The sequence below is a fragment of the Trachurus trachurus genome, assembly GCF_905171665.1.
Source record: "Trachurus trachurus genome assembly, chromosome: 20".
Taxonomy (NCBI): domain Eukaryota; kingdom Metazoa; phylum Chordata; class Actinopteri; order Carangiformes; family Carangidae; genus Trachurus; species Trachurus trachurus.
In genome coordinates, this window is record NC_139911.1 from 7,738,208 (window position 1) to 7,757,326 (window position 19,119).

At 41.3% G+C, this 19,119-nt stretch overlaps 1 protein-coding gene across 1 annotated transcript; it reads right to left on the reverse strand.

Annotated features, from left to right (window-relative positions):
* Window positions 1-5,104: 5,104 nt before the first annotated feature.
* On the reverse strand, window positions 5,105-14,474 carry LOC311003490 (myosin-6-like; the record flags this gene model as incomplete). The annotated part of the gene is made up of 38 exons (XM_083995258.1): window positions 14,446-14,474; window positions 14,128-14,339; window positions 13,894-14,037; window positions 13,650-13,806; window positions 13,513-13,540; window positions 13,321-13,426; window positions 13,142-13,234; window positions 12,995-13,058; window positions 12,805-12,903; window positions 12,611-12,714; window positions 12,376-12,514; window positions 12,181-12,299; window positions 11,935-12,084; window positions 11,657-11,827; window positions 11,249-11,558; window positions 11,074-11,144; window positions 10,770-10,975; window positions 10,549-10,672; window positions 10,318-10,454; window positions 9,969-10,224; window positions 9,634-9,876; window positions 9,375-9,551; window positions 9,142-9,287; window positions 8,851-8,941; window positions 8,367-8,756; window positions 8,148-8,274; window positions 7,916-8,034; window positions 7,632-7,828; window positions 7,370-7,553; window positions 7,127-7,292; window positions 6,920-7,044; window positions 6,534-6,842; window positions 6,237-6,440; window positions 5,851-6,147; window positions 5,673-5,777; window positions 5,495-5,590; window positions 5,265-5,411; window positions 5,105-5,125 (listed from the first exon to the last, which is right to left on the reverse strand). Exons 2-38 carry the CDS (start codon window positions 14,329-14,331, stop codon window positions 5,105-5,107), a joined length of 5,826 nt encoding a protein of 1,941 aa, XP_083851384.1. The 5' UTR covers window positions 14,332-14,339; window positions 14,446-14,474.
* Between the last annotated feature and the right edge of the window lie 4,645 nt (window positions 14,475-19,119).

Consider the following 19,119-nt stretch of genomic DNA (forward strand, 5'->3'; position numbering starts at 1 on the left):
TAGGGTGGCAATTCATGAGCCTTCCTATATGCGGCAGGGTCCTTGGTCAGTTGTTCTAGTTGGCACTGGGCCAGATATGGAAGGTGGTAATCAGCCATGTTTAAGGTGACGAGTGTGTTGTTTGGTTGTTGTTGTTATGTTGTGGATCAATCATCTTTGCAGATCATATAAAGATACATGATATATTGAGCTGTGAATGTGAGAAGTGATCAAGTTTCCTATTTATTTTCATTTATAAGTGTCTGGATTACCATGAAAATATCCTGCCTCTAACATCTATTTAGCTGCTCCTTTGATAGAAGGACAAAACATCCAAATTGAGTCCAGTAGGCCTACTTCAGACTTGTGTTTGATGGGGCAGGTAGGTCACCAGTTAGATTCAAACAGAGTCTGCATCTTACACAGCTAATGTGCTGGTGCTAATAGAGATCCAATAAATGAAATGAAACACATTTACTGTCAAAAAACTTACAGTACAACTTCCCGTCATACTTTGCTATTGCCATATTTGAAAATGTTGCATTATCACGTACACAATGACACTAGTGAACATTATGTGGCACTTTGCATCAGTTCAGCTCCTATTTATACACAGTGAAGTGTGAACACATGTCAGCCAAAAGGCTCCACAGCACAATGTCTTGAAAAGAAAGCAGGGTGGGCTGAGGGGTGTTTATGGCACATTGTTCCATTGCTTTTGTCCTCGAGTTCAGACACAAGCACATGATGTTCAAAAAGCTGCTACAAATGTCTTTGGCACACAGAGACAGATCGCAAAGACACAGTGACACACTACATCAAAGTTATTGTCCGCCTCGCACTAAATGTGAACCTTCGCAAGAGCACTCTCTTAGTAGAACATCACACTCTTTATTTATGAAAACCAGAAGCTCTAAATGAGTGGGGTCACACTTGAGGTCGAAACAGGATATTAGGGATGGTGACAGTAGGATGTCAAGATGTTTGTGAGTGACAGGGAGAATCGATGAAATACGTAAATCATCAGTAGTTCTTCTTTGCCTGTGCTGTTACCAGGACAAATCTATCATTACAGTTGCAGCTGTTGTATAGCCTACGTAGCCTATATGTTGGCACTAAATGCCACTTAGCTGTAACTCCACACTCCTTCTTGTTGGCCTTCCATTTACCCTTGAGGACAAAGATAAACCTGTGAAATTGTTTCAGGATTCCTTCTGCTGAGCTTAAGTGAAAGGAAGCTCTCTCCACGCACACTGACATCTGACGTTAACGGTGTGCAGTTGTGGTTATTTTAGTACGACATGTGTCTTGATAGATGTTTGTACTGTAGGCTATATGTTTTCTTCTGAGGTGTCGTACGAGGACATGTTAGATAGCTACTGCAAGGAGAGTGCTGAGACGATCTGTGAGGTGATAATTTGGGGAGGGAGATTTTTGACAAGGTGTTAACTCCTCCAAGACCTCAACGCTGGTCAACAAAAGCAGGTCTGAGAATCCTCCACCGCCATATTTCATTTAGTCTCAAGGCTAGAACACGCTGGTCCATGTCAGCAGCTCTGAGGTCAGCTGCCTTTAATTGTTGCTGCTCTTAATTTGAGTTTTGTTCTTGAAATAAAGTCATACAACCCCTAAATGGTAAAGAGCATGTTGAGTTTGTGTTGTAATAACAAATATACTTTTTTAGGTTCTCCTACAGGGCCCATTTAAAACCAGCTTTTAATACCCAACCCTAGGGGCAGGAATAAGTGCTGAAACCTGGAAATAGGTTTGCCTTTTTACATTCTGGTTCCAGGATTATGGTAACTGGGTTGGCCAACAAAAATGTGTAATTTGCTGTACTTGATAATAGTGAAGTGTAGTAGCTACAGTTCAAAGTATAAAAAAAATTAACAATAGTGTGCTGCACAGGATTTTCATCCAGTGAGCTAAGAATGGAGACATTCATGTCATAAGGTATTTCAAGTTGGCTCATGAATTATAACAAGCACTTGTGATGTAAATAACAAGGTGCTGAGCTCAGTGCTGCAGGTCCTGAATTTCTTAAAGGTCAAGAGAGTTGTCAGTATACTGTAATGTGCTTCGGGGAAAGTCTGTCTGCAAGGTGATAACGTGGTCCTATATGACAGGAGAAAGTATAACGACTTGTGTACCATCTGACCCAGGATTCCTCACAACTCAACATCACAGCTCCACACCTTCTGTCTATAGACTGCCACTGTAGCCTTGAGGGCATAGCTTCACTGCCACTGTGGAGCACACTAATCTGTCTGTTGTCTTTCCTGTCGTAGCGTCTTTGTCAACACATAAGGACAAATCTGGACCAGGTGATACCAAAGTTTTCAGTTGCCATGCTCCATCAGGCAGGGGGACTGCCAACGGAAATTAGCCTTCTGGCTATAATTGGGTGCATTTACATTTTATCCTTTTAAAATGTTCATTGATGTACACTGTCCCTCTTAAACAAATAAAGGAATTAAATTAAATTAAGTCTGTGGAGTGAGATACAGGTGCCCACTCAGAAAAAAGTTCAGACCAATTCATTACATTACATTACAATTCATTACATTTCCTTAATCAAATAACTCATAATGTCAAGAAGAAAACAGATTTATCTATTGTTCAGTATTCAGACACTTGAAATTTGCAGGTGCCTCCCATTATTTTTAAATAAAGGTGCTATAAATGTTGCTATTGTAAATATAAATATAAATGTTTTTATTTTACATCTACCATTTTTTGTTAACTTTGCTAACATTTTCATGTAGTTAACATTGATGCTACATACTTTTCAATCAGTAGATGGCGCCACTCTCAAGTATGGCCACGGACTCTGCGCATGCGCACCGGAAATAAACGCTCTGTTCAAGACGTCAACTTCGAGCCGATCTCTGTCAATCCACAGGTACAGTAGAACAGCTACAAAACTCACCTTTCTACTCCGAAACTACGTCCAAAAGTAACACAACATCAGCAGAGGTTGCTTTAATGTATTTTCAGAGCGTAAACTTTCGATATGTGTTAAATTTATGTGCAGCGAGTTTGTTTTTGTAGTTCAGTGTCTCAAGAGTGCGGTTGTCATGCTAACAGTAGTTGTAACGTCCTTATGTAGGCTAACGTACGACAAAACCGTACGTTATTCAATAAAGGTAAAGATAACTTTATTTGTCACATATACAGCTAGTACAGTGTCTTTCTCTGCTTTTAACCCATCCCTGACGAGCTAAGTAATGAGTAACGAGCCAGCAGCAGAAAACTAGTGACGAAATCCCACCTTTCAGTTAGTTTCCCCCTCGCCGCCATGTTGGTCCTGCCATGTTTGCCGCTGTGTGTTGAATTGTTTTCAGTTCTTGTGCATGTTTATTGTTTATTATTGTAGTTCTTGTTATATTGTTTGTTTAATGTATAGTATAATCTTACAGTGCAAAAATGTTAATTTTGGTTCTCCATAAATCCACAGTTGTCTTCTTTATTGGATACACAGTGCTCCACAGCTCCATGCCTGATTTCTCCCAGTAGTGCAGGTAATAGGTAACAACCAGCACACACTATAATCTGAAACATTAACAAAAGCTCTGCATGATCCTCTTCAGATCCGGAAAAATTAGGATTTTTCCTGTAGAGAAATTTACTGCTGTCAAACTAATCATGTAAGCAACTGCAGTCCACTGGCCACTGTACTGAATCAGTAATATAGCCTACTCATCATCCACAAGATAGATAGATAGATAGATAGATAGATAGATAGATAGATAGATAGATAGATAGATAGATTTTATTAATCCCCAGGGAAATTCAGATGGGATAACATTCAAACATATTTCAGACATGTTGTTGATGTGTCAGGAAAATATTGGTTTGTACAAGCTGATGATGTTCCACCTCTGTTATGCCCTCATCTGAGGGAATGTGAGCACAACATAAAAGTGAAAAGGTCACTCCTTTCCAACTTTGCCAAAGAAAGTGAGAACACTTAAAGGGATTTATACAAGGTGAAAAGTGAAATTGTGACTATAATGTACCAGTATGCATCCTGAGGAATTTGTCTCCTGAAACAAAGTGCTGAAATAAACATTTTCTTGTGCTGACTCACAAGATTGTAGCAAAACGGGAGACAACAGGAGCTTCACTGTAAGGTTCACAGGTTTACTTAAAGCCAAAGGGCTGTGTGCTCACTGGTCTATTATACAGAGCCACTACAAAAAAGGTTTAGAGGACAAGGGCAGAACAGGTGCTGGTGCCAAACCACTGCTGTTTTAAACTCAGCTCCGTAGTGTGAAGCTTATTTAGCAGTGATACAGTCAGGCAGAGATCCATCATCATGCAGTGTGCTAAATTGACAAAACACCTACATAGAAGTGTGAAGAAAATACTCATCTGTCTGATATTTTGTTTAAATATGGTGTCCATTTAAAAATGTCATGTCTCATACACTATTAATTGTCTTTTAAGGGGAATAGTGGTCTGGTGCAGTGTCACCATCTTGTGGTTTTACTAGGTATGAGTCATCTCCTTACTGTATGGACTGAAAATGTCTGCTTGACTGCCTACACTGCTATTGCAGCTTGGTCATATTCTTTGGACATGATAGTTTTACACTGTATGGATAACAATACGCCCCATTCCTTCCTTTAAATTGTTTTCCTTGTCAGTATTTTATGCTTTTGTTTTTCTCACTGTATTCTAATTCGTTCTCATATGCCTCTCATGTCAAAATAGATCAGTAACAATACTGATCTCTTATACCTTTTCAGACACTACACTGATTTTAAAACATAATTTACAGTTTTGTTTCTGCTTTTTTCTTTCCCACTGAGGCAGTGATACCATCCATCAACTCATCAGTAGCCAGTTCCTCTGTCACCACTGGCTTCTTAAAAAAACACCCCTGCATTAGTGAATGGCCCATTCTGCATTGCAATCACCCAACCCACTTTCAGGGACATACTGTAGAAAGGTACATTCACAGACAATTTCATCTTATGCCTTTAAGGAATCCGTGTGAAGTTGAGGAAAAGACTGAGAACCAGGACATTTGGGCTTTTATGATGCTTAATTCTTTATTTTGTCTAGATAAGAGTTGTAAGGCACTTCAGTGCGAAGTCTTCAAAGGATCCAGCTGACAGCTTCACTCTCCATCTTGTGCCTTCTGTGTGAAAGACAATGAATGACAACAGTTAGTTGCGTAATCGTTTCATTAACAGGATTCTTAGTGTCTGCAAAAAATATAATACAGAGTGTTGTTCACAAACTGCATAGATTTAGAAAGAAGAAGAAAAATATGAAACTGCATCTCTGACCTTGGATCCAGTATCACGGCTCTTGGCTCTCATCTTGTTGACCTGCGACTCAGCAATGTCAGCCCTCTCCTCTGCCTCCTCCATCTCATGTTGCAGTTTACGGAGCTTGGTTAGATTACTATTCGCTTGTTCCTCCTGTTAAAAATTGACTTGGGTTAAGTATTTAAAGAATAGCAGCAAGACATCAACCTGTGACCGTAAAAGGTTGCTGTACTTACAGCCTCTTCGGCAGATCTCTTGTAAGATTTGACCTTCAGCTGCAGTTTGTCTACCAGGTCCTGCAGACGGCTCAGATTCTTCCGGTCCTCTTCAGTCTTCACAAAGTTAATATGTAGAGTTATCCACTAGTGACACTCAAAGTGAAAATCGATTGAAGAAGACATAATTTCAGTGTACCTGATAGGTAAGCTCCTTGATGCGCCTCTCGTATTTACGGACTCCTTTCACGGAGTCACTGCTTTTCCTTTGCTCAGCTTCCACCTCAACTTCCAGTTCCCTCACCTATAAAATTGATGTCACAATGTCACAGAGGCCATATCCCATATCTAAGTCTGAACAAATCTGTGTCACTTACCCTAGCCTCGAGTTTCTGGACTTGCTTCTTTCCACCTTTCATGGCTATTTGCTCAGCTTCATCCAGGCGGTGCTGCAGGTCTTTGATGGTCTGCTCCATGTTCTTCTTCATACGCTCCAGGTGAGCACTAGTGTCCTGCTCCTTCTTCAGTTCCTCTGCCATCATGGCTGCATCAGTAATAGCTTTCTTGGCCTTCTCCTCAGCATTTCTGCACTCCTGCACAGCCTCCTCCACCTCGTTCTGAAGCTGGGTGGTGTCACCCTCCAACTTCTTCTTCTGGTTCAGCAGGCTGGTGTTCTGTATGGAGGTTTGGTGAACATTAGTATGAAATATTATCAACTAATTTGGATATGCTGATAAACTATATGACGGAACTGTTGATGTACCTGGGAGTGCAGCAGCTGAACTCTCTCACTGACATCCAGCAGTTCCTGCTCAGCCAGTTTACGACCTCTCTCAGTCTGCTCCACCAGAGACCTCAGCTCATCAAGCTCAGACTGCAGCAGGTTGTTGCGTCTCTCCACAATTGCAATGTTTTCCTTTAGATCCTCATTGGCACGTAGAGCATCATCCAGCTGCAGCTGAGAGTCCTGTCAAGAAATTAAATCAAATTCTCTGTCATTAAAGGACAAATAAAACAATATATACACACACCCCACCACAGGTAGGACTTGCAGACATACCTTCAGATGGGTATGGACTCCCTTGAGCTGCTTCTGAGCCTCTCCTGCCTGCCTGTTGGCCTGGCTCAGCTGGATCTCCATTTCATTGAGATCTCCCTCCATCTTCTTCTTAATCCTCAGAGCCTCATTTCTGCTGCGGGTCTCAGCCTCCAGGGAGCCCTGCAGAGTGTCTACCACTCTCTGATTGTTGCGCTTGGCCTGCTCCATCTCCTCGTCCTTCTCAGCCAGCTTACGCTCAATGTCGGCTTTCACCTGGTTGAACTCGAGCTGAGATCGCAGGATCTTACCCTCCTCATGCTCCAGAGAGCCCTGGAAGAACAACACCTTCTTTATACACATGCTTTAACATGATCAGATATATCACTATCAAATGTATACTTGTGGACCTCAGCTTCTTCCAGAGCTGCTTGTATCTCAGCCTTCTCCTGCTCCAGCTGTTTACGGATCTTCTCCAACTCGTGGATGCTCTTTCCTCCCTCGCCAAGTTGCTCAGTCAGGTCAGAAATTTCCTCTGTGAAGGTCCAAATCTCTTATGTTAATATTTCCACAACCTTGTATTTGTTACTGGTTTTGATGTGTTAACATCTTCCTACCTTGGAGATTCTTGTTTTCTCGTTTCATGGACTCCAGATGATCCAGAGATTCTTCATAAGCGTTCTTCAGTTTGAAGAGTTCAGTGCTGAGACTACGAGCCTCTTTCTGGGCACTTTCCAGCTCAGTCTGGGACTCCTCATACTTCTGCTTCCACTCAGCAAGGACCTAGTCAAATAATGATTAGAATTAGATTTTTAAAATATGAATTAATCCAGACAAATTTCATTTCTTTTCGGTATTACCTTGTCAAAGTTTCTCTGTTTCTTGTCCAGAGCTGCAGCAGCAGCATTTGATCTCTCCACATCCACCATGAGATCTTCAATCTCACCCTGGAGCCTGTGTTTGGTTTTCTCCAGGGAGGAACATTTAGCATTAACAGCCTCCACAGCTTCTTCTGCATCTTGCAGACGCTGGGCCAGTTTTTTCCTATTTGAAATAAGACATTTTACCATTGCTGTCCAAGGTTATGTTTGTGCTGTCGGAAAGGAATCAACTGTTACTTACTTTGCCTCCTCCAGCTCCTCAGTCCTCTGGATGGCATCAGTCTCGTACTTGGTTCTCCATTGAGCCACCTCAGAGTTGGCCTTGGACATGCTGCGCTGGAGCTCAGCTTTGGCTTCCTGCTCCTCCTCAAACTGCTCCCTCAACAAATCACAGTCATGGCGGGCAGACTGCACCGCATGAGCAAGTGCATTCTTGGCCTGAAAGACAATAGTCCAAGTTATGGTAAATATATTGTCAAATACATATACTACCTATCTGGAAACTGCATTTATGGTCATTTTCACCTTGACTTCCTCTTCTAGTTGTCTCTTCAGATCTTCAATCTGCTGAGTGGAAGACTGTTTCCCTCTGGTGAGCTGGGAGACCAAGGAGTCCTTCTCCTCCAACTGTCTGGAAAGTTCACCTTTTGGTGAGAAAGAAAATTATCATCTTCTCCTAAATATTATAATAATAATAATTTTATTTGTAGATAATGTTTCCTGTTTCCTATTTCAAGAATTTGAAGAACCATCTTACCATTCTCAGTTTGAAGCTTTGCTTTCTGCATGGTGAAATCATTGATGATACGCTGGCCTTCATCACTCTTAGTTCTCAGTTCACTCGTTTGATCTTCAAGAGTGCGGCACATTTTCTCCAAGTTGGTCTGAAAATAAAAACGTTAATGAACATTGAGATTTAAGCATGGGATAAATCGTACTTTTCAGTGTGTTGGGATAATTTTTTGTTTGCACTCACTTTGGATTTGACGATCTGCTCCATGTTGGAGACCACATCATCCAGCTCCAGCCTGAGTTCGCTCTTCTCTTTCTCTAGCTTCTGTTTGACTCTTTGCAGGTTATCAATCTGCTCTCCGAGGTCAGCCACACTGTCTGCATTCTTCTTTCTCAGCGTAGCAGCAGTAGCTTCATGTTGCAGAGTGGCCTCTTCGAGGTCCCTGCGCATCTTCTGAAACTCAGCCTCTCTCTTCTTGTTCATCTCAATCTGGGCAGCAGTGGCTCCTCCAGCCTCCTCCAGCCTCTCACTGATCTCCTCCAGCTCCCTGGCCAAGTCAGCCCTCTGTTTCTCCACCTTTGCTCGGGCAGCTCGCTCTGCCTCCAGCTCTTCCTCCAGTTCTTCAATGCGAGCCTAAGATGTACAATTTCCATTTACTTTGATGAACAACAAGCAGAATAATGTTTTTGGTCATTTAAACGAGCAGTAAGGCGGCATGTCAGCTGACCTGAAGCTCCTTGAGTTTCTTCTGAAGTTGGGCTGCCAGCGCTTGTTCATCTTCAATCTTGCTGAGAAGTTGACTGATCTCAAAGTCCTTTCTGTTAACAAAAGATATATATTTAATAAGTAAAATGCTGTTGTACCTTTAATGAGCAACTGGCAATTTCCAGACTACAACATCAGTATTGGATGAATCAAGATACATAAATCCACCACCCCCAGTCTTGGAGGTCACACCAACTTCTGCACTGGTAAGTTGACACTGGATGTCAGGTGTGAGATGGGGGAAGAACCTTACTTCTTCAGCTTCTCTTCTAGTTGCTGCTTGTCATTCTCCAGGTCCATTAGGGTCTCCTGGCTCAACTTCAGATCTCCTTCCAGCTTCCTCTTAGCTCTCTCAAGATCCATCCTCACCTTCTTCTCTTGCTCTAGAGAACCTTCAAGCTATTTCAAAACACAGATTTACTAAGACCTCAGGCATTTGACTTAATCAAGTCTGGATCTGATGAATTTATGTAAGGTCATACTCACATCATCAACCTGCTGCTCAAGCTTAGTTTTGGCCTTGGTCAGAGTGTTGACTTTGTCCTCCTCACTCTGAAGATCATCCAGCGTTTGCTGATGAGCCTCCTGAAGAGCTTTCTTCTCTTTAGTTAGCTTAGCAATGATTTCATCCAAAGCTGCCATCTCTTCAGTCAGGTTTTTAACCTTAAAAGAAATAACAAAGTTGGTGTCACATCAGAAATATATTTACATCTATGCGAGAGAATAGTGGCAATAGTTTAATTACCTTGTTCTCAGTTGCATGCTTTTCCTTCTCCACTTTAGCCAGAGTCAGCTCCAGATCATCAATGTCCTTTTTGAGTTCTGAGCACTCATCCTCCAGCTTCCTTTTCTTGGCAGTCAGCTCTGCATTCATCTCCTCTTCATCCTCCAGTCTCTCTGTCAGCTCTTTGGTTTTGGCCTCAAGCTGGATCTTGCTCTTGATCAAACCCTCACAGCGCTCCTCAGCATCAACAAGATTGTCTTGCTCCTGCAAACAACAAATGTATCAATTGTTATTATTTATTTCACTTTGTAAATATATCCTTTGAAGTTTTAGGAAAACTAAATGAGTGATCCTACGGATTGGACTTGGAGCTGCAGGTCATTTTTCTCTTGAATAAGGCTGACCATCTTTTCCTCCAGCTCTTTTCTGCGGGCTTCACATTTAGCATATGTCTCTTTGAGCTTTAAGAACTCCTCCTTCATGTTTGCCATCTCCTTCTCAGTTTCAGCTGATTTCAGCAGTGGCTTGATCTTGAAGTACATCTTCATCCAGGGCCAATTCTTGACTCCCATGAAAGCACGTACATTCCACTGGATCACCAGTAAGGAATCCCTGCATGTGGATAAAATCAGTAAGCATTAATAGATTTTTTTTACTGTACAATTCCCTTTTATTATAGCAAAATATGACTGGTTAAGAAAAAACCTTCGCTCCACAATTTTCTGGAACTCGATCCTAGCAAGTATCCCTCTGGATCTTGCTTGAATTCCAGTGATGATAAGAGCGAGACGATCGTCTCTCATCTCCTCAAGAGTGCCCAACAGACCAGCTTTGAAGAACACCTGACAAAAATTATATATTTTCATAACAAAGCACAGTTATTGAGTGCAATTTTAAAACACACTCTTTTTAGTTAATAAATAGCGAGAAATTGACCTTTGTGTGGCCCAGTTTGTACTGCTCATGGTCAATATCCAGAGAGCCCAGCAACTTTTCTGCTCCTTTCTTGTTGTCAATGAATTGTCCCTCAGGGATAGCATTAGGGTTCAGGATACGGTATCTGAAATAAGGACAAACATACAGAAACCATTAGAATATTTTAATAATCATGGCAATGATGGTGTATATCTTTTTTCATACTTTTGTTTTCACTGTACCTTTGTTTGAAGTCTCCATATTGAATCCTGTTGGGGAATCCCTTTCTGCAGATCCTGATGCCTTCCAGCACACCGTTACAACGCAGCTGGTGCATGACCAGAGGATTCTCCATCGTCCCAGGAGTCTTTGTCTCATTGGGGATGAGGCAGCGCACAAAGTGTGGGTGAGTTGACCTCAAGTTGGTCATCAGTTTGTTCAGATTCTCCTATAATAGTTATAAAGAAATTAAATATATGTGCAATGGCATATGTTTTTCTTTCTCCATGGATAAACCAAACAGATAAATGTAAAAAGTTGACTCACCCTGTGCAGGGCAGACACAGTCTGGAAGGAAGAACCTTTCTTCTTTGCTCCCTTGCCCTTTGCTTCCGGGGCTGTGTGGATAGGCGATAGAATAATTTAAGTTTCACTTTCATAACCATTAAAATTTTGCACAACCCATGGGCATTGATAATCAATTTGGTAAGAGATTACTTACCTGAATCTGCGCCAGCATAACCAGCAAACAGCACACCCAATAATTTCAGATTAGACTTCTGGAAGAGTCCCACCACAGTCTCATTCAGTGGGTCCTTGTTCTTCACCAGCCAGTTACCAATGTTGTAATCAACAGTGCCGGCATAATGAACCAGGGAGAAATGAGCCTCTGGTCTTCCTTTAATAATCCTGGGCTTCTGGAAGTTGCCACTTTTACCCAGGTGGTTGTCATAGAGCTTGGCTTTAAATGTTGCATCACTGGCTTTGGGAAACATGCACTCCTCTTCAAGGATGGACATGATGCCCATGGGCTGAAGAAAAAATGTGGTTATATGTCACTGAATTTAAACCTTTGCATCACTTACATAATTTTAATCATCACTTATATGAAATATAAAACTGTGCCAACCTTCTCAATGAGTTCAATGCAGGCTGCCAAGTCCATACCAAAGTCAATGAACACCCACACAATCCCCTCTTTCTTGTACTCCTCTTGCTCCAACACAAACATGTGGTGGTTGAAGAACTGCTGCAGCTTCTCATTAGTGTAGTTGATACACAGCTGCTCAAAGGTGTTGAACTGTAAGGACATATTTGAGAAAATGATAATTATCTCATTTGCAAGTTCATTCTCCCAAAGATACAACTAATTTCATTCAGTTTGTTCATTTAATATGAGCAACTCACATCAAAGATCTCAAATCCAGCGATGTCCAACACACCAATGAAGTATTGACGAGGTTGTTTAGTATCCAAAGACTGGTTGATTCTTATGACCATCCACAAGAACATTTTCTCGTACACTGACTTGGACAGTGCACCAATAGAGTAGTACACCTAAAAATGCAAGAAATCAGATGAACATTTGAACTCCTATACTGTCTAAATTCCCACCAAACTCAACTTAGTGCATTTCCTGCTTCTTCAACTCACCTGCTCGACACTCTGACCTTTGGTCACCCACTCGTTTCCAACCTTGACCCTAGGGTGACACAGGCCTTTGATGAGGTCAGCAGAGTTCAGGCCCATCAGATATGCAACCTTGTCCGTATCTGCAAAAATACAATGAAATGTCAGACTCTTCCTTAGAGTTTTTAAAAAGATACAAATTGTGGAAGCATCTCTTACCCTCAGTGCCATCAGCCTCTGCCTGTTCCTCTCTTTGTTTCTGCTTAAACTTCATGTTTCCATAATGCATGATGGCTCCAGTCAACTTGTAGATGCCGTTCTTCTCCTCTTGGGTGAAGCCCAGGACATCAAAAGCTTGCTGCAACAGAAAATGTGCATTTTAAGGTCTTAAATTATATTCAAAGCATGGATATCGGTGCTTCACGAATACACCACTGCACTGAATGTTCCTTACATCAGTTGCCATTAACTCATCAGAATCATTGATTGATTGTACACTGATCTCTCCTTGGGAGATGAAGCTATAGTCGTAGGGGTTGTTCGTTATGAGCAGCATCTCTGAAAAAGATATTCAATTCCAAAATAAGATTTCTTTCAGAAAATGTTATGTGTCATCTGTATCAGACATTAAAGACTATTTGCTCTCACCCAGCAGTTCTGGTTTCTGCTGGGACAGAATCTGGTAGAAGATGTGGTAATCTCTCTCAGCCTTCAGCTGATAAGTGACACGAGATTTCTCCAGAAGATCTGACAACATACATAGAACATTTTGGTATTAGAATGAATTCCTGAGCTAATGAAACTCTTTCATTCATTTATTAATGTTCTGTGTACTTACAAGTTTCAACATCAGCTGAAGACAGTTTGCCGCTGACTCCAAAATGGATTCGAATAAATTTACCCTGTAGAGAGAATAAGTTACTTGGTGCTGTGAACGTAACACAGTCGAATTGAGAGTTGAGTTATTTGAAGTGACCAAACTTACAAATCTGGAGGAGTTATCGTTTCTAATGGTTTTGGCGTTTCCAAAAGCCTCCAGAGCAGGGTTGGCCTGGATGATTTGATCCTCCAGGGTGCCCTATGGAGTCAATGGATGCCAAAAGTTACTCCCTAAAATTAGCAATTTCATCTTTTATGCTGATCATAATATAAAGTAAAACCAACCTTCTTCTCTTGACTGGCATCCTTCTTTCCAGTAACAGCTGCAATGCTGGCAAAGTACTGGATGACTCTCTTGGTGTTCACAGTCTTTCCTGCACCAGATTCCCCACTGGGGATGAAAAACACTAAATGTTTGATTCTGTACATGCTACTCTTCAAACTAGACATTCACATAGGTGTTTAAGAATTACTCACGTGATGAGAACAGACTGGTTTTCTCTGTCTGCAAAATGTAAGACACTGTTTAGTTCTTACATCTTTAGGTAGTGTTTATTTTAAGTAAGTGTTGCATTACAAATGTGTGATTTTTTTTCACATGGATCTGAATGTACCTGACAGCATGTACTGGTAGGCATTGTCAGAGATGGAGTAGATGTGAGGAGGAGCTTCAGTCCTCTTCTTTCCCCTGTAGGCGTTGACCACAGCCTGATCGTACACTGGCAGCCACTTGTAGGGGTTGACAGTCACACAGAACAGCCCTGAGTAGGTCTGTACACAAAGATACAACAAGTCATTGTTATTGGGCTGCAGGTTTTGTACAGTGGACAGATCTGCAGGTTTGTGCTCATTACTCACATAGATCATCCATGCTGCATAACGCTCTTTGAGGTTAAACAGCACAGCAGGTTCGTGGAGGAAGGTGAACATCGCCATGTCCTCAATTTTATCAAACTTTGGCGGGTTCTGAGGGTGGACATCTACCTCCTTCACCGTTACTGTCTACAATAAGACATAAAGGTAACACTGTGTTGTTGTGCTCTGTACTGAGGTGGAGTACACGATGATGGAGCTGTTGTGTTTGCACTATACCTTTCCCTCATAGGTTTCAACTGTGGCTTTGTCACCGTCTCTGCTGGTGACTCTGGCTTTTACGTACTCCGTCTCGGGGTCAGGTACAAAACACTCCTTCTTCATGTCGAAGGGCCGGGTCTGGGCCTCCAGGCGCTCCTTGTCTGATTTCCTCAGGAAGGAGGCGGCGGTCCCAAACTCCGCCATGAGGGCGTCACCGGACATGGTGGTATCTGCGCAATTGGAATTACATAGACGTAATATAAATTTTACATGTGCACAAAACACCTAAAACTTAAACTTGTTAAATGTTATTCTTAATGAGCACTGAGACTCTACCTGTGCTGTCACCCCTTTGGTAAGATGAATTCTGTGTATCTGTGGTAAATTATACACAAAAGTTACCATTTAGAAACTCAACAACAATTTTAATCAATATTTGCAGTAAAATCAAAAAGATGTAAGAAAGAATATAATCCTGTAATAAAATTCTCCCCCACCGTACTCACCCTGAGGCTGTCTGCTACTGTAGTGCACCAGTCCCAAGCCCTCTTTTTAAAGGATGTAGCCCAACCCCATTAGGCATCAACATTAATTATTCAAACCCTCCAGTGGATGATATGGACATTTAGGCAGAGGTGTTTACCTCCTTGACTTATATGGCTAATAACTATTTGTCCTCATGCTCCCAATAAGGCGATTCTGATGGCGTGATGACATCAGGTCATCTTTCAGCCTTAGTTCTATTTTGGCCCACCACATTATTTTTCTGACATTAAAGGAACATGATTAACACAATGTATTGATTAATTGGATTTGTTTGCATCAAATCATGATAGAGAAGACCACCACTGCCATTTACTACGTTCTTGAAACAAAAAGACAGCGAAACATGCATGAATAACTCAAATTATCCATCCACATGAGCACATCCACCTGTCTCCTAGTGACGCAGGCCACAATGTTTCATTGCCACAAGTGTAAGTAACACCTATCACCAGTGTAACCTCTGTCCCATCAACTGTTCCTTCTCTTTATACTTGAGAACAAAGATAAACCTGTGAAATACTTATTGGATTCTTCCTGACACTTGTGAGTTGCCTTTGGTTGCCAGGCCTTGGCCTCTCATTGTTCTGTGGCAGGTGCTTTATGTTTGTATGGGTCCCAGTGGACAGAAATAAAATGTTTAAGACCATACATACATGTAATGTAGTTTGTGTATGGCTAAGAGTTTGAATTACAAAGAAAGTTGGGTAATTATTATCGATAAAACAGAGAGAGTTTAACTCTAGATAAGCAGAAGCAATCATTAGTAATGAGGAAATCTGTATTTGTGAACAAATGGTAACGTAACAGATGGTAACAAATGATAACGTAGACAAGTATGATTACAATAATTATCATTGTAGAAATTACAAAAAATTCACAGACAAATGAAAGTGAAACAGATCCATCAGTCAGACAGGAAGTGTGACCTACGGAGGCCCAAAGGCTCAGAAATGTCAAAGGCCTTTGACTTCCTCAGTGTCACCTTCCGTTAAGAGTTAAGATAGCTGTCAAGGCTTTACTGTGCAACGAAAGTGACATGGTACAAGGTGCTAATTGCGATTACTGTGGAAGGATCCTTTGCAGGACCTTAGCATGCCACTTGACAACCTCTTCTAATGTCACAAATTCACACCTCTACTCCCAAGAATGTCCAGGGTCTCAGCTGTCTGCTTGGCTCTCTGCGGTTGAGAGAGGATCTCTTCCTGACTTCTTCTTAGTCCAACGTTTGAAAAAACTAAAATGTTGAACCTTTATGAATGTAGATTAGATAGGACTTTTTGTCTGGCAGCATAAATGTATCTGTTCTGCAAAGAATTAGAGGGAAAGGTAAGATTGTTTGCCTTACAGAAATAAACAGTGTTTCAAATTTCTTTAGGGGTCACTGTAACTCTGAATTCATGTGGCACACAAATTATTAGAAAAAAAGTTTCCAACTAGCTAAATCAAAGAAAAGTCTGCAAACTATTTGGTGCACAACTGCCTGAGTTGGTGATAGCAGCTAATGGTGAGAAACGTGTTGTTAATGATTATATATTTAACATCAACTTCAAATTATAATCTGGTAAAACAGTTGTAACTGTTTGTTGCTAGCTACCTATCAGTTATTTATTAATCATAACCCTGATATAAGCTCACATAATACTGGTAACAAGTATTAATGTGTTGTATATTAGCCCCTCTTTGACTTATGAGCATGTGAACACATCAAAATCAGAAAAACAACTTTCCGAATTGTGAATCGTCAGGATGCAGCATTGTTTTAGCTAGATAATTAAAAAAAAAAAAAAAACGTTTTAGATCTGAAACCCCAGGTCCTTGGGAGGCAGACAGGGGGCAATAAAGAAGCCATAGCGGAGCTGTTTAATAATGCTGCAGTCACTAAGTAGACATTGTACTGGAAGATCAGATATCTCAGTGTAAAACAGGACATTTTATTTTGTCAGAATAAATGTATTTGCAACACCAGACATAAATGATTACCCAGGAGTTCAGCTGTACCACGAGCTGCTGGGGTGTCAGTTGAACTTGAACCAGACAAGCGGCGCGGCAGCTTAGATCCTGTCTGTGTGTGTTGAGTGCTCTTGAAGCTGTTGCCATCCTTCACTGTGACAATGAGGTGTAACCGAACACGTCTTTTTTACTGGTCACGGCCTCCTTCCTTTTGTCCTTGAGGACAAAGATAACTCGCTGACAATCCCTCACCAGTTTGATTTAGGTGAACAGCCTTAGATGTACATTCAGATCTGTAGGTTAAATATGAACACATGATATACTGTATATGGGCAAGTATGTTTTTATAGTCCATGTGACAAGTGCTTGTGGACATGTATTTCTGGTCTCATTCATTCTACCCTGAGCTGTAAGGTGACAAAAACTTGAATCATATTTTGTACTATTACCTGTTTGGAATTGATTATTACAATAAGGAAGAAATCGGATAGTTTTTAACTTTTTTTTGCCTTAACTCCAATAAAACAATGAGAGATGGACAGAAAAGTCAGGGAGGGATGCAGCAGAAACCATGGTTTGGATTCAAACCATTGGGGACTGCAATTTTGCCAAGGCCTACCTGTATTTTTCTCCCATTTTTATAAATCATACTCTGCGTGAAGAGATGATGATGAAATGTTGGATATCATTGATCTAAGCGTGTGGACATCTGCTCGTCTAGTAATATGATTCATACCGAAACAAGTCTTCAAAATGCCCATGTCTCGTTTATTTATCCAGTTTTATTTTACATGAAATCAGGCTATAGAGTTAACAGCATCACACTCATCATTGAACAGATCATCAGTGTTGTCAGACATTATATTACTCGAGCCGAGTTAATCATACAGATAGTAATAATCAGTGTATAAGTGTTAGGACTTGTCAAGTGCAACATACAGAGGAAATAAAAACTACCAAAGGTTATAATTCCTTTAATAACTCCTCAACATTTAAGTCGAAATCAAACCCCCCCTCCCCTCCCCACGTCCTCTCCCTGTCACACACCCACAGAAACATGATAAGACAAAGAGTTACCTGAACATACCATCATACAGCAGGATTTTTTTGACCTTTGGAAATTCTCTGTCATGTTTCCACTTCAGCCATCATCACACAGGAAATAAGGAAGAAGGAAACCATCGTCCTCGGTGGAGGAGGAGGAGGAGTCGAGGGTCGATGTGGAGCTGTGGGGCCCTCTCTTCAGCTCCCATTCGAACTTCACGGAGCATCGTCACCGGGCCCGGTCTCCGCCATCAACAGACGTTCAGCTCAAATCACGAGACGACCCACAGGTACCAAGTCCTGACAAAAATACAGTTTATGTGCCTGGTTTTACGCATCCTCAGCTGTACGGTTTGCTTCGTACCCGTCTGTTCTCCTACAGCTGAAACTGGTCATCTACAGAGGTATTGATCACTAAGCTTCTGAGGAACGAGAGAAAAAAAACAAGCCCTTCAAGTGCCTCCAAACATGCAGAGAGGAATGTTGTGACAGTTACTGGATCAGCGACGTCAGAAAATGGTCAGTTTACTTCCATGACACGTCATCTCAACCCAATTCAACGGCTTTTCGTTAAAATACTTCATAATTCCTGGTCTCTGGATAATTTAATGATTATACTTATTAACAACATAAATAGATATAAATATAGCTGGCTCCAGGCCAGAATCAGAGACTGGATTCAGATAGTTTGAACATGAACATCTTCCTGGTGTTCACTTTACTTGCTTCTTATCGTAATATTGATAACAGCTGATTTACAGTCATAAAAGTTGTCCCTTAAGTTTCACGATTTCATAATGAATCAATTAATCATTTGAGGGTCAGATTCAACACCATCATCTTACAAAATAATGATTCAGAAAGGCTCTGTGCCGCTTCTCCACTGCATAGCGTACTGTGTCTACAGTCTCCTGCCTCAAGGTCTGCTTTAACAAAACTCAGACAACCCCTCCCCCCCAGAAGTTAAAGAAACTAAGTCTAGAGTATTTACAAGGCAAAAATACACCCACAAACCCCTCAAGTGTTACATGATACATCAGAGAACTGTGGTTCATCCTTGTTTGGAGTGCCAAAAGGTAAAGTGTCAGCTAAGTTGTACATCACAGAAAAGTACAAAATCGACTTTCATGTACTTTTCTCACACCTCTGAGCAGGTTTTGTGTCGTTGTACACAACAAACAAGACATAACAACGGTCTATGCAGGTTTAGACAAACACTACAGATAATTTGAGACGACCATCAGAACCTCGGCGCGTCTGGACTGTCAGTAGTAAGCAGCTAACATCTTCTACAACCAACACACTGGAGGACAGTGTACAGCAGTGTACGCTGGTGTTTCACGTGTGGGGGGGGGGGGGCACCCACTGTTTGTCACAAAGAGATGGGACGAGAAACTACGTGTGTGTATGTGTGTGTGTGAGCAGAGCGTGTGTTCGGACACACATCTGAATGACAGGAAACAGGAAGAT